At 39.2% G+C, this 23045-nt stretch overlaps 2 protein-coding genes across 5 annotated transcripts in view; both read right to left on the bottom strand.

The window, feature by feature from the left end:
- Window positions 1-218: 218 nt before the first annotated feature.
- ldb3b (LIM domain binding 3b) lies at window positions 219-14520 on the bottom strand. 2 transcript variants are annotated; one of them, XM_074663642.1, is made up of 9 exons: window positions 14190-14520; window positions 9257-9408; window positions 9085-9160; window positions 6536-6558; window positions 4544-4741; window positions 3668-3691; window positions 2479-2648; window positions 2298-2334; window positions 219-805 (listed from the first exon to the last, which is right to left on the bottom strand). In XM_074663642.1, the coding sequence occupies exons 1-9, from the start codon at window positions 14283-14285 to the stop codon at window positions 709-711; spliced, it is 873 nt and encodes a 290-aa protein (XP_074519743.1). In that variant the 5' UTR covers window positions 14286-14520; the 3' UTR covers window positions 219-708. The 2 variants fall into 2 exon arrangements, with proteins under 2 accessions (XP_074519743.1, XP_074519744.1); XM_074663643.1 differs by lacking the exon at window positions 3668-3691.
- Window positions 14521-17274: 2754 nt separating this feature from the next.
- opn4b (opsin 4b) overlaps window positions 17275-23045 on the bottom strand; it is a 37953-nt gene continuing 32182 nt past the window's right edge. The window contains exons 10-11 of one of the 3 annotated variants that reach the window (XM_074663528.1): window positions 21998-22069; window positions 17275-21021 (exon numbers count right to left, since the gene is read on the bottom strand). In XM_074663528.1, coding sequence (XP_074519629.1) covers window positions 20824-21021; window positions 21998-22069 — 270 coding nt within the window. In that variant the 3' untranslated portion in view covers window positions 17275-20823. Of the gene's footprint in view, window positions 21022-21959; window positions 22070-23045 lie in introns of all 3 variants that reach the window. The other 2 variants (XM_074663530.1, XM_074663529.1) reach the window with 2 other exon arrangements.

The following is a 23045-nucleotide window of genomic DNA, read 5'->3' as shown; positions in this document are numbered from 1 at the left end:
AGTAGATATTGATAAAGAAAAAGCAACAAGATTCCCTCCCCAAACGTTTTTGTTCCTCAAAAAGTCTAAACTCCACTTCTTCCACGTCAAAAACATAAAAAATGACAGAAGTAAAACTCCATTTAATTCCACTCAGCCGTCTGGTTTAAAGAAAACATTTATTCACATTGATATCAGTACATTTTGAGTGCATTTTTTGTACATACTGTGTTTGTGCATGAAGGTGAATCTGGCTGTTTGCACGTCCTTCTCACAAGCATGCGTGTAATGTCAAACGCCATGTTTTCAAAGTATGTGCTATACTACACGTAGGGCGAAGAAGAAACGTCGTCCGCTCTGCATCCCGACTTGAATAATTAACATTTTTGTACAATTTCTCTTGAATTTAAGAGAGACAGAACCCAAACAAACGAAAAAAAAAAAGAAAGAAAGAAATACCCCAGGGCTTTATCAGGTCTCAGCAGCAGACAGATACATTTGACAGGTAACTCTGAGCTAATGAACACTAGCATCCTCACGCTAACAGTTAGTATCTCACATCCTACTAATGTCGACTAAACACTATCTCACATTTATGAGGAGTCTCCTTCAGCTCCTCCTGCTCCTTTTTCCCTCCATAATTTACCCCTTCTCCTGTTAACTCCAGTGCTTTTGTCCATTTTTCTCCTTTAAATGTCCCCTCTATCGCTTTTATCCTCCGGCTCCTCTTTACTCCGTCACGTTGAGGATCTGTGCGGACAGTCCGTGGTGCCAGTTCTTCAGCTTAGCGAAGCGGGGCCCTTTCACCTCGGACTCAAACCTCTCCCTGATGGTGTGAAGGAAAATAAAGTAAGTAATTTTTAAAAATACACTTGTATTTGTCAATAAAAGTTGGTACGTAAAACACAATTTAATAATTCAGTTTATCATAACAGCTGAAATTAAGGAAACAGAAACAATACCTGTTGAGCAACACTGACAACTTTAATTCAATGCACTAAGAAAATTACTTTTACTTTTTTTTTTTTTACTTACAAACAGGGCTTGACATTAACTTTTTTTGCTCACCAGCCACTGTGGCTAGTGGTATCCCTGAGTTACTAGCCACTCAGTATTTTCAGTGGCCACAATTTGCTGTTGGATAATTATGTTCAATATGATTTAAGCCGATGTGACATGCTAAAGTTTACTTAAAAAAAGATTTACAACCTCTTTAAATGTAAATGACCCCTATGCACACTCAAAACAAGACTAGATCAATGTTAAGATCCACAGGTCCTTAATCAGGTATTCAGCTCTGATAAAGTTGTGTGTAACACTGTGCTCCTTTCATATGAAAATATGCAGTCTATTAAGACACAGTAATTAAAATTTTAGTTTGTTATTGCCTATAATAAAATGGTAAAGGGGAACTGATAAAAACTCAGCAAGAGACACTGTCTGCTTAAATATTTATTAACAATTGTAATCAGAAAATCATTTCTTTTTTCATGAGAATGACAATGAAGAGAGGTTAACTAAATTTCCTCAGAGCTTTCATCATCAGAGTCATCTTTTTGTTTGTCTCTCTGCTCCATGTTTGAGATAAAATTCAACCCGCCAAAGTGGCCAGTGGGAGCGGTGGTGTTACCAACCACTGCCGAAATCCACCCGCATTTGGCCAGTTGGCCGGTGTTAATGTCAAGCCCTGCTTACAAACAAATGTATTTCTGCTGTTGGTGAAAACTGGCTACTTTATGCACTCAGTTTTCCAGGTTAATGCCAAACCCCGCCCACTCACTCCAACCACAAACTATTTTCAAGCAAAAGAGTGAATCAAAATTTATTTGCTGATGTTTTGTCTTATATTCCTAAAAAGATCGAAATACTTTTAAAAATGTATATATATTTTTTAACTTTTTACTTTTATAAAATAGTTGGATTTTTTCCCAATGTTTCTTGAACTTTAAATTACATCTGTTGGTGTTTGAATGTAAACTTTTAACTTTATGTACTCAATTTTTTATTTTGGTTGGTGTAGGATAGCTTGGATTAACAAATACAAAGAAAGATAAACAAGAGAAAACCACCAGCCTCACTGTATCTAAAGGTGAAAAAAAAACAACTATCAGCATTCATAAAGCATGATAACTGAAACAATTTGGTTTTCTATTTAATTTGTTTTTGTTTTTCTTCATGTCTTAAATCACCGTGTCCAGCCTACAAAAAGTTTCTGCACAAACATTAATCCCCCCATAGCTCTTTTTACAGAAGACAAATGAGTTTGTGTGAGTTTTTTAGACTTAATGAAGAGCTACCATCTCATGGTCCCTCCTCACCTAGACTTCTGCAGGGCCTCCTCATCTGGGTCTTGCACTGCATGGAGATAAAAGAAGAAGAAGAGGATTTGGTACGATATGATCACTGAGTCTGAACAAGGAGGATCAGCGGTGATGATTATCAGAAAGATGAAGAGGTAAGAAGAGACCAAAGAAGCGGAGGATAAATCAGTGTACTGACGGTATTCAGTGCCAGTGATGTGGGCCAGGATCCTGAAGCTCTTGGACTGCAGGTTGGCAGCACGGCGAGCCCATTCAGACATATCCTGGGGTGCACCTCCTGGCCGGATCACTGCCTGGTACACTGGAGACGCACAGTCCACCACAGGATCCTTGACAGGCAGAGCTCCACTGTGGGACAGACAGGTCAGTCAGAGCTCTGAGTGTATACCCCACATGGGGACCCCAAATGAAATCCATGTTCAGAATGTGGTCAGTATGATCACTGATCGCATTCAGGGTGCTCATAAATGTTGTCTGTAGATTTTACAGGAAGTAGAAACAGCTGCCCTATCAACCAATGATTTGGCACTATTCCTTTAAAAACCTCTAGAACAGGGGTGGCCAACCTGTCGCTCGTGAGCCGCATGTGGCTCTTTGCCTTACGGTGTGTGGCTCTTCGATCCATTCATAAGAATATATATAGTCATGAGTAGTGGTGTGCTGATCAATCTAAACTATATATATATATATATATATATATATATATATATATATATATATATATACATATATATGGATGCTAACGATGGGATCAGTTGGGATTGATACTTAAGTTTTAGTTTCTCTTCTCTAGTACAAATTTAAACACACAAACACAGTTGTTTTGAAAATTGGAAATGTATTGATTTTCATTTTATGTCATTTTCCTTGTGTGTGAGAGGAAGTGTGTTTGTAAGACCACGTGTGTAACTTGGCTCTCTGTAGTACCACAGTAATTTTTGTGGCACTTGGTCTCTGACTGGTTGGCCACCCCTGCTCTAGAACATTCCCATGCCATGAAATCCCACCAGGTCTCCCACACCGCGTTGATCTCTGCTGCTTTTCTCTGGAGGAAAAAAATCCTTGACACTCTCACACTCTGTGCCAAAGTACCTCGAGTTACTCAACACACATCATTAAATCCTCGAAGGCCTTGTGGTTAGTGTAGAATCAGGAAAAACTTTAGTTGGACACATGAAACCTCAAAAACACACGATGAAACATAAAGTAAAAACATTTTAGAATGTTTTAGAAACCCAAACGAGTTTGATGGGATGTTAAGGAGACACATGGAGCGGTGCACAAGCTGTTAAAGAAATGATAAAACAAAGGAGACACGGGTACGAGGAGAGGCGGGATGGAAGGAAAAGGAGCGCTGCTGTACTTACGCCAAGGGAGAGCCGGCCTCCTCACTGAGGTCACAACCAGGAGGGGAGGATGGGGAGGGATGGGTGGAGGACAGCACAGGTGTGGTTGGTTGTTTGTTTGTGGATGGAATGAGGAGAGGAGAGTGGGTGAAGGCACAGAGGAGTTCGGGGCACGGACACAGACAACATGGAAAAGCCCGGGCATACAGGAGACGTCAGAGTCGCTGCAGCAAAGGCTGAACAGATTTTAGTGTCTGAAAGCTGCTTTTTGTGTTTTTGGGCTTTTCAGAAGAAGGATCGGAAAGGGTTTATTCACCCAAATCACTAAAAAACACACATTCTTACTTACTAAAAAGATCTAAGATATGTAGATATCCTTACTCTGTTTGCTACATCCTGTTCATGACATGTACAGGTAAGAATTTCACTTTTCCAAACAGTAACTAATTTAAGTTTGTTTGTTTTTTTTGTTTTTTTAAATGTTGCTGAAAATGTTGTTAAAATATTTTACCACCTATAAAATTTTGCCTTATAGATGTTATTTTTGCCATCCTATGAAAACTGATAAGGGCCTATACTCCAGAACTCATACTCCTCAGGTAAGAGCGCCTTAAAGAAAATGTTAGTAGATCTAAAGAGATGAAACATCAGACTGAAGCCCTGGTGAAAAAGAAACACCACTCAAGTCATCCTGTAAAAATTAAACACCTTGTTAGCTATAAACTCTTGGCAGTAAGTGAGGAATCTATACATTTTTTTTTATATTTGGGTGAACTAACCCTTTAATTTGACACCATACTCGGGCTGCTTCGACTGCTGGAAGTGAGAGGATGTAATGTGTTTGGGGTGAGGGAAGCTTCTTAAGACCAGACTCCCAGAGTTTCCTTGTGACCTCACCTGTCGTGTCCCTTGGCCTGCGACTGCCCTGCAATGGCGTCCATGATGGCGTCCTGTGAGTACATGCTGATTGGTGTGTTGTATTGGGCGTGAATGATGGTGGCCTTTCCTCCGGGGCCCTTCACCTCAATGGGCTTGTGGGTGGAGAGGGCAGAGTCTTTCAGGGCGATGGGGTTGAAGCTGGGAGTGTATTCCACACTGTGGGTGTCAGGGTCAGAGGTCAGTGGGTCGTAGGGGGGAGGTGGGGGGTTGAGGGTGGTGTCAGGTGAAGGGGGTGGAGGTGAGGTTAAGAGTCAGGGCAGGGAGATGGGAATATGAGAGGAAAGAGAGGAAGAGAAAGCACCAAAGTGAAGGAAGGAAACTGGGTCAGCATGTTGTACAACTTAATGTTAGGGACGGTGTGTGTGTGTGTGTGTGTGTGTGTGTGTGTGTGTGTGTGTGTGTGTGTGTGTGTGTGTGTGTGTGTGTGTGTGTGTGTGTGTGGTACAATACAGAGAAGAAACACACCTCAAATGTTAGGCAAATTTAGAGCAAAGACTGTAAAATGTGTAAAATGTGTAAATCAGACTGAAAAGAGAAGTTCTTATAAATGCAAAACATGTCGACTAAATTCAGAACTTCATATGATCCTTGGTATGTGTCAGATATGAATCAATAGGCGTTGGTGGGATACAAAGGTTATCTCAGCTGCATCAAGACCTGACAGGATATGTTGCAAATTCATGACAACCGTCATCAAAGGGTTAATGTTCAAACTGTCAGACCAGTCCAGAAGAAAACCAAACATGCAGCAGTTGAAGAAAAAAACCACAATAACAAATCAGCATAATATGTCTTTTGGTTTTAATGAGAAAATAAAACAGGAGATTAATATTTTGTGATGATATCAGAGCCACACTGTGGGAGAAAACTTCAACCTGCTGCTTGAAGCTAGTTGATACTTAGTGTTATTTTACAGATTCATCAAAGAATGCAAGTGTGATATTGTCCCATGAGATAACATCAACATTTAATGTCTGCATTTTTAAAGTTAATTTTGTACATTTTCAAATTTTTTCTTGTAAATTAATGAACTTACATGACACTTCAGTGTCATTGATGTATGTTTTTTTTCCTGTAGAGTTATAACTTTTTTAGTCATTCATAACTTAATAACTTGATTTTCATGATGTTACAACTGAATGTTAAACTAATTTACTTATAATAAATCTGAAATCTGATCCTGATCCTTTTGTTAACCCCATAAACTCTACTTTCAAACATTAATATGCAGACATGTTTATACATTTTTACAAAATAAGTAATCTTCTACTTTTACATTCATAAATATGGAAGTTTAGAAAGAAAACTAGCTCTGAGCGTATCCTGGCAGAAAATGCTGGAATGTTGAAATGTTGATCCCTAACCACAACTTTAGCCGCACTAGTCCTATTTATAACCTCTACGACATCATCAGCTGTGTGGTTTTCACGGCTATGAATAATCTCCATTCGTTTTAATGGACCAAAAAATGTTAGAAATGTTGAGTATTTTTAAAAGTACAAAGGTTAGAAATGTGAAAAGTAAACTCACAGATCCCCTGATAATGCTCAACATTTTAACACTCTAACAGTGAAAATCTGTGAGATTTTGTTGGAGGAGCTACAAGCCAAAAAACGTTTGGAAAAACAAAAAGTTTATTAAGGTAAGTGAGTTCATGTTTGATGATTAAGTGAAGTTTAGCAAATTCTTTATCTATTACGAAAAAAACAACTGTTGTGCAGTCAAAATCAAAGTGTCCTCTACAATACTCTGTGTAAATACAACAAATGGGTAACTTTTAGTAGATTCCACTGCCTGGATGCTGTTAATAGTTTGTGTTTTCAGGCCAGCAATTAAATGAAAACACAAAGAGGAATTCACTTTTAGCTTCACACCAAAACAAGCGGCAACTAAACTCTACTGATTCAAACTTCATGCACATGAACAGCTGGGAAACAGGACAGTACTGACTTTGCAGCTGTGTTGGCGATGACCTAAAACACCACAGAGACAAGAGATGAGGTGATCAGCTGCAGGTGTTACAACAGTAACAATAACCAGTGTGTGTGTTTTGTAGGAAACAATGCAGCTCCACCCCTCCATCCCTCACAGGTCAGAATAGCAGTCATTTCTCATCACTGGGATATTTCCCAGCTTCCCTTGCATCACCAGCAGTGACTGACAAGAGCAGGAGCGTCTCGATCACATGACGCAGGATGGGGGGGATACATTTAGCACAGAACGGACGCAAATACACACACAGCGACACGCACGCTACACCTGATCTACTCATGTCAGGACGCCGGTCATTTCATACAGAGGAGGAGCTGGAGAGATGACAGACGGTCTCTGCTGCAGAGACTCACAAACATGTCAGATCTGAACAACTCTGCAACATAAGAAGGATGAACTCAAAATGAACCCAGCCTGTGGGAGGAAAATTAAAGGCATCTGCTTTGGTGAGACCCCTTAAAATGAAAAACTACACTTATTGTACCAAACATTGAAATTCTGGCACCCCTTTGGTCAGAGCTCTGTGTCCCATCAACGTTTAGAAATCACTAAGTTTGGCTGTGACTTTATACATATCATCATTTTTTAACCTCTTTTATAAACACAAAATTTAAAATTGCAAGATGAACTACCGCTCGCCATTTCTTCTGCTGCCTGTTATTTTTTAGGAGATAGAATTTTTGGATTTAGCTTAAGAGCCTATTTTTCATCTTTTCTTCTGATATTTATCCCTGAGATCTGTTTTGAGATGATCACTTTAAGGTCACAGGAGTTGAGGTGAGACAAAAAGGCTTCAGCAGCTGATTTGTCAGTACAGCGCGTGATGAGTTCAGGAGGGGGCGCTTATCTCAGGTACGGCATCTTGGGGATTCATGATGATGGTGTGTAACCAGAGGGAAACATTCCATGACCATGTTCAACAGCTGCTCTCTCCTGTGTGTGTGTGTGTGTGTGCCTGTGTGTGTGTGTGTGTGTGTGTGTGCCTGTGTGTGTGTGTGTAATCAGAGTGTCCAAGCACTGGGTGAGGTGGGGCCATTGGCATGATACTGCCGTCATCGTCCTGCGCTCCGCCTCAGGCACGTTTCCTGCCTCCTGACTTATGGTGAGCTGCAAAGCCGCCTGGCTCCAGAGGGGAAACACATCAGTGAGACCTGGATGTGATATGTCAGGCAGATTGCGCCCTTAATTAACTTCCACAAGTTTTCCATGGCCCAGGCTTCACCCAACTCATGCCGTTCCACTGAGGAGAGATGCCTCAATGTGGCCACGACTGATCTCGTGTCATTGCAAAATTCGTTCAGTCAGGATAAAGACTAAACCTGGTTTTAAAAGTAATGTTCTGATGGAAAATTAAAATTTAGCCCATGGAAATCTCTTTAAAATGAAACCTGCTGTTGCCCCTTGCTGTTGTCAAGGCTCTGATCTGAAGGCTTCTGTCTTCATGAACTCACAGATGCACCACCAAAACATAACATCCCACTGTTTGTCATTTAAAGGCCTTGTGAGGACTTCTCAACATTAAGCGTGATGTCTTTCTAACTGTGGGCAAAGGTGCTCATGGGAAACTGAGTCTTTCTACTGTGAAGTGTTTGCAACAAGCTGTCACTTTCTTATGACCTCACCTGTAATTTAAGACCTCAAGCTGAGCTTCACCGGCAGGTTTTGAGGCATTAAAGCTCAGTTTGAAGGAATTGCAGTTTGTAACAGTATTTGAGAAAAGCGGGAGCTTCATTAGCCCGGATCAAAGGAGGAAGTCAGTCAGCTGAAGCAGCAGAAAAGAAAAAGTTTCACTGGACTTCTGCACCATCATCTCCCTGCTTTTATGTTTATTGTATGTTTAAAAGAACCAGCACCATTCACAGGATCCACAACAAACTAACAGCCCGTTCATGTTATCTTGAGAGATTCAGAGGAGTCTCTGAGGCCTCTCGACCTTTAGCGTCGTATCAGATCAGGCCTGTAATGTTGATCCTGAGGCGACCCTGATGCCTGATCTCCTGCTATTCTGCACCCTGGCGTCAGGCCAGGTATGTTTGTGTATATGCTCCTGATATAGTGCCACGTGTAGGAGGGATGAATGCTGGGATAGGGATTAAAAAGTGAGGTCGATTGAGGAGGGTTTCAGGATCATGATATGGGAATATGAGAAGAAAGCAGGCCCAACCCTAGAGCTTACGACATCTCTTGGAAATATAAACATTTGTTTTAACTTACTGCACTTTTTTAACCCCTGCTTTTGCAGTTTCTAGCTCCCCAAATGACATCTTATGTTTTTATCGTTATGTTTATTTTGTTTAGTCTGCACAAGGCTTTCAGCAGTTTGAATATCTAACACTAGAGGGCAGCAGAACACCATCTGTTGGCACTATTACAGCCCACTCTTTGACATCCTCATCAACAGAAGACATCAACGCAAATATCACACAGACAAGCGTGTGTCTACACTTGTCAGAAGTTAATTTGTCTGTTTGCTCATTATTAATTTCTCATTGTGAGTGTGCTGATACCTTCTGATGTGGGATGATGGGCATGGGTGAATCCATTCTTGGAGTTGCTGTGGGAACTGGTGCAGGACGTCTTGATCTGGAGGTTAAAGCATGAAAAATAAGATGTCAGTGAATCATGTGGCCATTTTTACACCTTTCACTCCCAAGTGTGTTCGTGTGGCTGGTTGTTTACTTCTGCATGGTGAGGGACAGTTTATGGATGGCAGACTTGATCTTGTTCTGGGCCTCCAGGTGTGTCATCCCATCGGTGCTGACCCCGTCGATGGCTGAGATGATGTCCCCCTGGGCCAGGTTGGCGCCCACCGCCTTGCTGCCTGGAGTTATCTATGGAGAGGTCAAAGAGCAGGTCAGACTGGGACCACTGACACAGATTCCTCGGGGAAACAGGCAAGAGAAAAACATTTGTAGCTACATGCCATGTTCGGTTGCTGGGTTAATTCCCTTCAGGTGGGTGTTTAATTAGAAACTAAGAACCTTTGCGAGTTAAAAACTGTGAATGCGAATTATAGAATTTGCTAACTGGACCATCTCAAACCCCTGGTCAGAACAACATTGCATGTGAGTTAATGCGAATTTATTCTGCGTACGCAGCAGATCAGTAAATAAGCCTCAGAGGTAAAGAAGCTGACGAAGCAAAATTAGAGAGTCCAGCGAATATTTCATGACCAACAAAGTGAAACCACGTTTTATCCAAGAGGATAATCAGCCTCTGTATCTGAGAGTTCGGCTTGGATTAATGAAGAAAGCAGCAGTATTTTTAGAGGAGGATGCCCAGTGAGAAAATGATTAATTGCTTTAAACCGGTTTTATATCTAAAGGCCAGCAGGAGGGGGGATAACTCTGGCAAAAACAAATCTAATATCATGAAACTAGATGAGAAATAGTTCCCACTTTTCTCTGGATAATGTTTATTCTGTTAAAATTTGCTCTGTTCACTTCTTGTAAGAAACTTCCTGTTGTCGCTAATTTTGGCGCCACCTATAGAGTGGTCTTATGTGTAATTAGTGTTTCTTCAGGCTGTATCAGCATCATTGGTTTACTCAGACACCAACACCTCGCCAATCGAACCAATGATTGATATAAAGTTTGTCTTTGCACCCCATGTACAGAGGCTACGTTTCAACAGTCAGCAGCCTGGTCTGGCTCTAACCTGTAGCACCCCTTCACTGCACGTCAAGCCCCACTCTTTCTCTATATCTCTAATCTATACACAGTCCTGTCGGCTCAAGAGGGAGAAAATCTCAAAACAACTAAAAAGATGAATGGTATTCTTTTTTATCTCAAGCAATATCAATTCCAGAAAAATCCTCACAGTTTTAAAAAGTTTCTTTGACACAAATTAGGGATTTTATTAAAGTCCGGCTTCCAGTGATTGACAGGACACTAATTGCTGACCTGTCACACAAAAGAAAAATCTGAAGAATGCATGTTGAAAAGCTTATTGGCTTTAAAAAAGAAAAAAAGAAAACAAGTCTTTCAGAGGAGGGTTTGCAAAGCCTCATGAAACATTTTATTCCCTTAGTCCATGTTTAAGGTTGAATGTAAAGATATTGTAGTTAGTTTTATCATATTTTTTTAAACAGTTTAACTTGTATTTTCACTGCTGGGAGGATCTTTTGCTCTGCATCAATTTTCATATCGCCTGCAATGTCTCTTATGTCTTTATGGATTCAGTCCTGTAAATGTGTTCTAAAAGCCCATTTATGCTCACATTAAATACAAACCTGTCTGTGCTCCGTGTTCATTTCATCCGTTTTTCTGTACGTTTCCAAATTGAAAATGTGTTGCTGTTACTACCAGATACGTAGGTTTAGTGAGACACAAAGAAAAAGTAACAATGGCAGAACTTTCGTGATGCATTTAACAGTCTCGCCGACCACTGCCTGCTACAACGCTGCCCCCGTTTTTATCCTTCATGCAAGAGGTTTGTTAGCAATACCTCCACCACAGTCACCATGAATAATTTTGAGTTTGTTGTTGTCATAAACTTTTGGCCCTGGGCTGCTCCCCCTGGTGGATGTATTGGTTAACAGCAATGCCAACGTAAAGGACGCATGGAAGTATGTGAGCAGTAATGGTAACATCGTTTGAAACGGACGCATACCTTTTAAATGTAAAGGGAGGATAAATGAGCCTTTCGTGTTTTCTGATGTAAGTGTGGGCAAATCTATGGCTCACAATGAGTGTTTGTTGAACACAAAGTTGGTCCATCACTGACACTGTCCCCTGTGGTAGCAGCTCTTAAGGTTTTTAATCTTTGGTTTGGTCATGAAGAGACGTCAGATCTCGTGTTAAACCAGATGAGTTTCGTCACAGGAACTCCTTTTTTCTCTGCAGTGTTAATATAGCACGCGTTCCACTCGTCAGTCGTATGTTGACCTTCAGCTGAGTCCTCATCCCGCTGGCTCGAGCTCCCACAAAGCCTGACTTAAACTCCACAGAGAGGAGCTTTAAATGAGCTCAGAGGCCTGCAGGGACATACAGTATTGGGTCTAAGCTTACAGTCGACTCGTTAAAGAGTTAAAAATAAGCAACGCTGTTGATGCCTGCTTGGCTTCTTTACTGTGATTGACCCTGCCGAGCCCCTCCCAAACACACACACGCACACATACACACACACACATACACACACACACACACACACACACACACACACACACACACACACACAGAACCACTCCCACACACCTGCTGCTGACATTCACACACCATTTCCTCAATTCTCCTCTTTCTTTCTGCTTCTCTCTTAAATTTATAACTTGTGCCGACACCCTTAACCAACAAATTTCATTCTCCTTCTCTCTCCTTTGTCACCTAGATCTCTTTTTTTCTATCTAACATTTCATTCATGTTGCTTGTGTGTGTTTGCAGAGAGCAGAGTAACAGTAGGTGGCAGTATGGGAGGTGAAATTGGTCACAGAAATGTTTTTCTGCACTTGTTTCCTGTGTCTAATCAAACACATGTGTTGACACACAGCACTGCTAACTACCCTGTCATGCATGTTTTCATATGCGTCAAACAGGAAGTGGATCAAAAGGGTGATTCTGTGATAATTGGATATTAATGAAAGAGCAACACTGGCTTGGATTTAGAGTGTTTGTTTCCACTCATCTTATCAGAGAAAAGCTGTTTCTATTTGTTTTAACTCAAAACAGCTTGTTAATATGCTCAAGTGTCAGGGATGACACATGATCAGGCAACTATTTTAGCCTTGTTTTGGTGTTTTAGCTCTTAAAGCCCTGCTGATAACAGGTTTTATCATTGGACAAAAGACAAAAACTTTGGCATGTCACATAACTAATGGTTCTGGGGAGCAAGATGTAAGAAATCCTCTGTCCTCATTCCCCTTTCCTTTCTTAGTTCCTGGCAAAATCCAGCTGAAATCCAAACCCTGGCGGCGTTACGTCAAACTGTAACTGCACCCCAAGGTGTCACGTCAAGCTGAAGTGTTTTATGATAACCTGTCGGAGCCCAACATGACCACAGGATGAACACAAATCCGATGATACAATGTCACAGTTGACGTGGATCAAAGCTTCCCCCACTGGTTGTTCAAGACAAGGGGGGGGATCAAAGGACAATAAAGCAGCACGTGTGAAGCTGTGATCGATAAAAAAGCAGCCCGGTCACCAGCTGAGCATCAATCGGGGCTGAAGAATGAGGAGCTGAAAGTGAGGGGACAGAGTTAGTCTCCACATTGTTCTACTCCCTCTGCCACTGAATCTATTAAATCCTCCCTTCATCCGTTTTTCACCACGCTGTGTCCTCTTAGGGTTGGGCTCAGGAAGGTGAACCCCAAAGCGAATAACTCGCAATAACAAAGGCTTACTAAAGGTAACACAAGCTGCCATTAGCTTCTCTTCTCCCTCCTTGAGTCTTCCCTGCCCCATTCCTCTTTCCAAGCCCTCTCCATCCGTCTCCATCCACCTCTCCTCCAGTGCTATTTAAAGAAAACGCTGTAAATACACCAGCGGTCCTGCCAGGGAACGAGACAGAGACACCTCGTCTCTGCTGCTGGAGTTTCCTTTAGCTCAATTTGTCTTGAAATTGACTTACAAATATCATTCAGATGAAAATGGAACTTAGAGCAACATTAAGCATTGATGCTCTCGTTATGTTGAGTCCGTAACTCAGTTTCGTAACAAGAGGTTGGAAGTAGTGACGAGTATTAAACGAGACATTTTTATATGTTTCTGTCTTTATGTTTTCTTTTTTTGACAATTAATGATTTCAAATAAAAAAACAGTCAACTTGTTTGGATAAACGTGACGGCCAAAAAGCTGCAAAGTTACCCCTCTATGCTGATGACTCAATGATAATCTATCAGCCTGAAATCTAACGCTTTCTGAGTAAGCTTTTACTGAAAAAAAAATTGAAAAACTTTAAACTTTAAACCTTTGATCTCTTAAAGTTCAGGACAGCAGTAGCGCTACTATTCCAGTCTTTCCATTGCCGCTCTATTCTAGAAATCTCTCTGGAGATTACATCTGAGCCCCCCCTGTCATCATCACGTACAGCAACATTACATAACCACAGCTCTGCTCGAGCACACACACACACACACACATATGCCTAAACACACATATCACATGCAAATTCACATAGACTTAACCATGCAAAACTTTGTCGTCAAACTTATGATTGTTTTAGTTTGCTAAGAAAATTTCAGGTTTGTTTCTCACATTAAGCACTTTGTTCTAGCTGTAGTAAATTCAATTACGCATCAACTTTTCATAATCTTTGTCAGACTGATGGTAAGTGTTCTTTTTTTTCATCTTTGTTGACAATTTCATCTGGGCTCAACAAAATGTTGCTAAAATTTTGATTTTTTTTTTTAATTAACTGGTGATGTTGAGTTCTGTTTTAATATTATTGAGTGCATCATTTGTTGATTTTCACCGTCCAGAGTCAATCAGTGCACTGAAGTCTGAGGAGATCTCGAGTTTTGAATATGTTTTGTGCGTTTTCATCTCATTGTGCCTCTGTGTTGTGTCGTCATGGTGCATTATTAGCTTCAATGTCATGTTGTGTGTTCCCTTTGGTTTATTTATAATTTTCTTTGTCACAACAAATCTCCCTCGGTACAGGGCGACTGTGTCCTTACCCTGGAGATGGTGAGTGGCATGTTGAAGTCCTTTCCTCCCTGTAGTCTGAAGCCCCATGGAGCAGGGCCATTCAGAGTCACTGTGTACGTACTCATCTTCGGTTAGACGTCAACACTCCTCCTTCAGACAACTCCTGCTGGCTGTGTGGCTTCTCCTTTTGCTCGGCGTGCCCTCGTCCTCCACCCGCTATCCTTTTTGTCCCTGACGGCGCCTTGCTGCTCGCTTCTCCTCCGTCGGCCCTGGCTTCTCTACCGCCTCTCCCCGTCTGCTCCCAGCTCTCAGGACAAACACCCTGGGGTGGTGGTGGTGGGTGGGTCAGGTGCTGTGGAACCTCTGTGACACACACAAGCATGCATTCGTTCACACAAATACACACATGACTAGATGAACACAGTAGAAGACCTGGATGAGCCACTGCAAGACACAGCTTTCAAACTTCTTACCCAGAAACCAGAAAGTTAAAAAGTTATTTTTACAAACTTTAAAAAGTCAACTTTAAAGTTAATTTTAAAAGAGAAGAGTTTCTTGCCTGCAGAGTTGCTGAGGGTGAGGGACACACAGCCTAAGAATAGCTGAGGTGAGCTGAGACACAGGGGCCCTGGCCCTTATAAGGCCTGTAACACGAAGCCCCAGAATGCTTCACTGCCGATTCACATGGCCAATATAGACCCCTCTTACTGCAACACATTCTCCCTCTCTCCCTGTGTCTCTCTCTCCTTCTCTCTTTTATACTGCTATCACTTCATGCTGCCAGCACCTTATTATCTGCAATCAGCCTCTCTGCATAGATGTCAGTCGCTTTACAGCCTCACAGTCTCTGCTCAGGGAAGGAAACAACAAATTACTCAGCATTGATCCTCGAAAAACACCCCCGCCGAGCTTCTCGAGCTGCCAGCTCCGTGTGTGCATGTCACTTTGTGTGTAACTGTGTTCATGTGTGTACGTGTCGTACGTGGCAATTCAATTAGCAAACCACAGCTGTTAAGGTTAAGTGAACAAAAAACAGAAGATGGTGACATGGGTCTTCACAGGCTTAATGCTCCTGTAAATATTATAAACACACACATTAGAATAGAGGTTGTGCACAGGTGAATCTTAACAGGTGATATGAAAACTAAAAAAAAAACAAAACATAAAGATCTCAGAAAGAAGACTAAATCTGTAAATCATTCCAGCAAAGAGTCCATCTTGGTAAAAAAAAAAAAAAAAACATTGTATTTCTCAATGAAATTATCTAAAAAATATAACCACTATAGAGCCTGTGTGATAAAATTGAAAGGAACTCTGGATTCTGGATCAAGCCTGAAAATTTGTGTTATTTAATTTTCAAAATTCTATTTGTTTTATTTTTTGTCTGACTTTCTCTATTTTAGTGCAATTTTCTGAAATATTGTGCCAACGCAGCTTCAGAACCAAATGCATTAAAAATCTATTGTTTGTTTTTTCAATTTTCAAAATTCTAAAATGCAAGGGTTACCTCTTTGGCTTAACTAGGGGACAAAAATTTCAGAGAATTTCACTCAAAAATGATTTTTTTTTTTTTTTTTTTCCCAAATTTTCTGAATTTCAAGCTGCACCAAAAGGTGTATCCTGTGGACTAATTCAACACTAGGGTGTCTTTAAAACAGCTCTCCAGGTGTCCTGATTGTGTTTTTTCCACAATTTCTTTTAGAAAGGCTGAACAGTATCCAAGGGTTCAGTCCAGTTTCTTTTTCCATTTTTTTGTTCTATTTTGTAAAACACTCAAAGGTGTACCCTAAGAACTTAAAACAAAAAACCAAACAAACAAAAAAAACCCCACCAGGGTGTTTTCATGAGCACCCAAGGAGTGTCCCAAATGTGTTTAATAACTTTTTTCTTTTTCTTTTTTTGGAAGGGAAGTTTAATTATGAAAAACACAAGTTTTTTTTTTTCAGTAGTTTCTGTTTTTCAGTATTTCCAAATGTTTAAAAATGCTAAGAGCTCTACCTGGAAGACTAGGTTGTCCTTTTGAGCATCTAAGAAGTGTCCCTAATATGTTTTTTCAGCATGTTATTTTTGGTCAAATTTATGAAAAAAAAATGTTAGAGGTCACCCCTCTTTTTTAAAAAAAAACAAAACAAAACAAACCACCAAAAAAACTAAAATAAAAAAAACTAAAATAAACTGAACTAAACAAAAAAATATAAGAGGTTAGCCTTGGTGTTTTCAAAAGTTTTCCAAGAAGTTTCGAGTTGTTCTTTTGCTCTAGGATGTCTGTAAAGCAGCCCTAGGAGTATTCCCATTGACAAATTTATTTATCCACTCCATCTTTAAAAAATCTATTTTTTTTTTAAATCTAATATATGAAAAAAAAAAAAAAAAAATTTTGGAAAACATTAGAATTTTACTCTCCAGAGTTATTTACCCCAACGGGACTTTTTCAAAGAAGTTCTCTTTTATAATAATAATAATAATAATAATAATAATAATAATAATAATAATAATAATAATAATAATAATAATAATTATTATTATTATTATTATTATTATTATTATTATTGTTGTTGTTATTATTATTTATTTATTTATTTATTTATTTATTTATTCATTTATTTATTTTCAGAATTGTGGCCTCTGTGGGGTGCTCTTGGCAGATGCTTGGAGGCCTTTTTTTTTTTTCTTTTTTCAGGTCAAACAGCATGACAATAATTGTCTTTCATGTCTGCTTGGCTGACATGATGTTCAGATATGACGTCAGGATCAGGATGTTCCAGTTATTATCTGAATGGATCCAGTCATTGAGCAAACTGACCTGATGATTCCTGAAAATAATCCGTCAGCTGATGCTGATTCACAGATGCTGCACCAAAAAATGTAAAACAATATTTTAACCAATTTCTGGTCTTTTATTTGGCAGAATTCACATTAAAAACATAAACAGCACAATTATCTATAGAGAAGTTTCCATCTGTTGTAACTTTAGCTACCTGGTTGACATGTCTCCTGTAAATGCCAAAAAGGTAAAACATGGAGACCACAAGTCAATTTTATGAACATTTTTATTTATAAAAATAAATAACAAGACAAAACATTTTGTACAAAGAAAAACAAAATCAACCATCACTTCATAAACATCACTTCAGTTAAGCAGAATTCAAATTCCATGTATATACATATATATCACTATATTTGTTTTGTCATAATTCCAAATTTGAACCAACCTTCATTTGTTCAAACAGGTAATTTTCTACATTCATTAAAGGGACTGAAGTTCAAATTAGCAACTGGGGGAGCGTGACGTTGTTGCTTTGTGAACAGAGATTTCAAACCTCAGTTGGACTCTTGATCACTTGATAGATATAAAGTTGACAGTGTGTGTCAGATATAGTTCAACAATATGAAAGGAACACTTAGTACAATCATAGTCAAAGATGCAGCAGTCTTAGGAATCGCAAAGGTAGTTGAAATGTACAAAAGGGCAGAGGAGTACTTACAGAAATGTAGGGGTGAAAACAGTCATGAGATGGTTGGCTTATGAGGTCTATGATATAAATCCTGAATCCACACTCTTAACAGCGACGTCATTTAACAAAACTGACACCTGTATATCAAATAGAAGATACTACAGCAAAGAATGGCATCAAGAGAAATACAAAGTACAGTACTGAATCCAGTTCTTTAGTGCATACACACAAATCATACACACTCACACACACACTACATGATGATCTATGGTGCTGTGACACAACTGTGAACTAATTTATATCGAGTGTGATACTTCACAACACCAGGAATGGAAAAATCAACGATAAAAACAGTTAATGCTGCTATCTGTCAGCTGCATACTGTATCTATGTGGGTCTAATTACCCAGTTTATAAAAAAAAATTAAAGCTGCGATTAGATTTTTTTGCACAGTAGTGGGCAGCAGCATTGGAATGAACAGTCAGTATATCAGAAGTAACACAAACGTTTACAGAGCACAGGCTGACATCATCTTATAAATTTGTAATTTTCTCTGTCCAAAGTTATTTTGGGAGCTGCAGCTGCATTTTGGTGGGGAAGTAAAAGTTTCAGATTCTGCACTTCTTCATAATTCTGAATTTTTCTGCAACATTGCAGAAAAAAGTACTTTGATCAAATTTTGGACCTTTTTTCACAGTGGACTTCATGAACTTCAAACCCAGTTTAAAGAAAAAGAATAATTTCACAGGACTAAAAAGAAAAACAAAACATTTGGGAAATAAAAAAAGTTTTTAATTTTGCAAGTTTTCTGGCTATTTGGGTTCCATGGCGTTAAGTTTCTGTCGTCCTTTTAACTTTGGCTTCATTGCCCTGTTTGCTTTTAGGTTGCTGTACATGTGGTTTCAAAATTTCCTACAAGTCACTTTGTTTATCAGAAGAACTACATGAAGGAGCCTAAGTCTGAATACAGCCATGAAGTATGGTGTTGACTCTCAGTGGGATTGTAAGTGCTCATATACATCAATTATGATACAAGTTATCTAATTTAGTTATAAAGCAAAACAAAACAAAAAACAAAATATGGTGAATGAACTTTGAACATCTGTTTTCATAGTGGAAAAAAAAACTTGTTGGGTATCAAGGGTTCTTTTGATTCTTTTTTTTTTTTTATTTAAAAGAAAAATCATTTGAAAAACACAATTTATACAGAAGTGTATTGCTGCCACGCCAGATTAAAAAAAAAATCTCATTAGTATCGTCTTATAATATGATAATTCACTTTAATGTTATAAGTTGATGCTGAATTATCATGACGTAACATGATACATCACATTATAATGTGATTACTTCATTGTTAAACTTATATTATTGATCTGATTAAATTGTAGTTCATGCTTGGGTTAAGACATGAGCAGATTCTGCTGTTATTGAGCCCTGTTGATGATATAATGATGCTTACACTTAGACACATATTGAAATGCATGGGGCCCTACAGGTGTAAGAGTAAGTCCAACCCTCTGGAGCCGATTCATTAATCGGCAACTGCCAAAAACTAGTCACATTAAAACTATCCGCTTTTTCAATTAGTCGCGTAGAAATACAATGGAGGCTCAATATATGAACGGACAACAGACCACAGCAGCAGAAAATCTTGTTTTAAAAAGTGTCCAGGCCAAGGCAGCAGCAGTGAACAGTATTTGCTTTTTACTTCATTAATGTCATAATTCAGTATCATGAAAAAAGTAAAAATTCAGATTCACAAAAGAATGTGTCAACACAGCATCACATTATAACGTGATACTGATGAGATTTTTTTTTTATTTAATACAACGGCTGCAATACGCTTCTATTGTATCAACATGTCTTGGACAAAAAGTTGAAAAAAAATCTGTCTTTCGCATACACTTGATGCCTCTCTGCCATGGTCAATATTACTCATACCGCAGCTGACTGAAGGGGTAAAATATGCAGCACACGCTCATAGAACTGGAGTTCAATCCAGTAATTACCACTCAAGATTTTCTGAACCACAGATCAGTGGATTAGCTCCTGTTGCGTTTAACTTTTAGACCTTGTGTGTTTGGAAGTGTGTGTAAACTCTTTATGTCTGATTTGGCCACAGTTACCATAAACGCATATATATACATAAATGTTGAACACTGGTAAAATAACTAGCTAGTTGGTGTGAACCGGTTAGTTTTTAGTTTAAGGCACAAGTCTCCAGTTTCCACTTTTTACAGACATGAAATTTCCAACATCTTGCAAACACAGTCTTCTAACCTTAGAGATGCAAACTCCTGCAGATTGCTCTCTTAAAAACATGTTTTAGGTCGTGTTCACACCAGACAGGAATCAAATAATGTTGTTGCTGTATTCACCCAAATATTTCTGTCGTGCAGTTTTCTTTAAACAAGATCGATAACGATGGCGCAGCGCTAACTTTCTTGTACAAGTATAAAACCCAGATGAATAAACCTTCACCTTTACTTTCGGTCCTTTGTTATTGGTGTATCTTTATAATTATAGGTCATGTGGTTTGAATGATTAGCTGAAGATCAGATTTTCTAACCTTAAATGAGTAAAGAGTTGAATGTGACATGAATTAGCACTATTTGTGCGTACAGCTTGCTCAGGTTTCCCCACTCAATCTGTGTAATTTGCATTTCCCAATGAGAATTTGTGTCCACATGCGTCTTTGCATTAACTTCAAATATAATTCAGTTGCATAAATAAATATATTCTTGTTTGGTGTGAACTCATTGCTCCTAACATGTTTGGGAGTTCAACGCACACAGTGGTTGACATCTCTAAGAGAAGTAAGCAAACCAGACAGTGTCCGTGGAATGTTTTCTACAAATAGTGACAATATTTCCTCAGAACTAAGAATTAAAATGAAAATCTTAAAGAAAATCAACCCTATGGAAAGAACTCTTCACATTTTGTTTTAAGGCTGATGTGTGGCCTCCAGCTCTGAGGTAAACCATCCCCAACCATGAAATGTCTAAAAAAAACCAAACAAACGGTACATTTACTGAGCATTTCTCTCTCTTTCTCTTTCTTGTGCAAATAAATTTGTAAGAGCATGCTCTGGTTTTGATAGCTAGCAAAACTGCATGCTGCTACAGAAAATTCCAACAAAGGGAAACACAAACACACACAAACACGCTCTCAAGATTACACACAAGTGTTGCACTTCTGTCCACACAGTTCATGGTAATGCTGTTGTCTCGAGTCTGGCTATGTCAAGGGGCTCCCTGGCAACCGGGCCATAAGATTTGGCCAATTTGTGGCTGCCATGGTAACCAGGGGGACTGTGCAGTATGGACGGGCTGGATATAGAGGTGACAATGACTGATGACGTCTTACACACAGTCCTCGGACCCAAATCCTCGGTCGTATCATCCATCTGTGAAGATAAAGAGAAAGGTGTTAAGTTATTCTTGACTAGCATATCATGCGTGTGTGCGTGTGTGTGTGTGTGTGTGAACGTTGCGGTGCATTTGTGTGAAAAAAAGACGATCTGGAGAGGTGAAGGAAGAATTAAGTTTTATCAAGTGTTGCTGTGATTTGGATCGATACAACTCCCCTCCACTTAACCTGCCAGCACAAGACACCAAACAGTCACAGCTGATCAAAGGCATTGATTGGTTGGATTGATGAATGGTTTTCTCTCTATGTCCTTGATGGAGTGGGAGCGTATCACACGCCTGAAGACCTGAGATCAGAAGCTCCGTACAAAAAGAGCAGAGTACTCTAAACAAGCTAAGTCGATCTTTGGAGGATAACTGTTTTTATTCAAGCTTTGGTCTTACATCCACTCTCTCTAAGAAACTGATTACGTCAACAACATTAATTGAACTATATCATAGGATGTGAACATGTGAGTTTTAGGTGTGGATAAAACTGAGCTAAAGGTTGGCTAATCGTGTAAACTTTGGGAATCTGAAAAATTGTTACCATTTCAGTCTTCCTGCTAGATAAGCAGGAAATAATGACAAGTGTGTCATGTTTCAAGTAAAACACATTTGATAAGTAAGCCACTATCAGTGAAAACACAAGGCTGAAGATCTTTCAACCTATTCTTGCAAACTTATCACACTTCATCAGATTCCCTACTTTTATGCCACAAACACAGTGAATACACTCTACAGCACGGGACTACAAGATCACTGAGTGAAAATGTCAAACAGTCACTGATAAAAGTAAAGGTAGTCATGCCAGTCTAAAGAGAAAATGAAGAGCTTTTGCTCTAATGGGAGTTTATTTATGACAAAAAAATAAAACAAAATTGTTAATGGGAACAAAAAATGTTGATGCAAAAAGGACAGAAAATGGCACACGTACTGCACAGTATAAGAGGTGGACTATCGGTGAACTCTTACAGTAGCTGGTAGATGACTGCTTGGCTGTCGACTGAAGTCCGACATGGAGATGTCTTCAGGCTCAGTCAGAGTCTGAACAGTGTGCACATAAACACAGCCTCTTAGTGTCTGTCATGATGAAAAGAGCTTTTGTTCTATCAAAGTCTGTCAGTCACATTCTCACAAATACAGAGCAACCTCAAATTGAGATTTAACTGTGACGCTTCCATTTATTTAAAAAGTGTTGTGTTTGTTTCCTTCTGCAGCTTTGCTTTGACAACAGTTGCAGCATTATGTTCCCACAGCAACAGGATTAGTATTAGGGCAAGTTAAGTGTGGTTGTTTGGAAGCTCATGGTATCTAATATTAAACCATAAAGAAAAAGTTTAGAAGCAATATCCAAGCTGTCCTGTTAAAAGATGAATGAGGAGAGTGTTACTGGTCATGAAGACAGACAGCAGTGAGCTAGCTTACTGTAGCTATCAGCACTGCCTCTGTCCAAAGAAACAAAGATACCGTTAAGATAAACATCATTAATTATTGAGGTTTCTCAGGCAGAAATTTTTACTACCTATGGACAAGGCAAGGCCAGTTTCCACCTTTTCTTGGTCTTACTGTTAAGCTAGGCTGAACAGAATCTGTTTTAGCCTCACATTTAGCTTGCAGACATAATCTCACTGCTAGATAAGAAACAAGCGCATCTCCAGATGATGAAATGCACATTCAAGCACCTCAGACATAACCTGGACAAGAAAATACTCCTTTCATAAATAAAAGAATATTACGTTATTTACAATGTGTACACAGCTCCTCTGACATCACGCTCTGGGATGTTATAATATCAATAAAGAGAATCTAACATTAGTTTCATAGTTCCTAGAAATATGAGCAAATCATCCAGCCATTAAAGGAAAAATGGGAAATCCGCCCAAATTTCACTCTGACTAGACAACAGTTAGGGCTACCATCTAAGCACTAGCTTGCTAAAAAATAGCAAACATAACTTGAAAAGTGTAAATATTTCTTTTAACCAAACTTTTATCATTTCAATTATAATGTTAAGTAATTT

This window comes from Halichoeres trimaculatus, unplaced genomic scaffold, assembly GCF_033239565.1.
Source record: "Halichoeres trimaculatus isolate MK-OKI-2021-1 unplaced genomic scaffold, fHalTri1.1 fHalTri1_scaffold_23, whole genome shotgun sequence".
Lineage (NCBI taxonomy): Eukaryota > Metazoa > Chordata > Actinopteri > Labriformes > Labridae > Halichoeres > Halichoeres trimaculatus.
The sequence above is the reverse complement of the archived record's forward strand: the minus strand, read 5'-3'. Positions and strand labels throughout refer to the sequence as shown.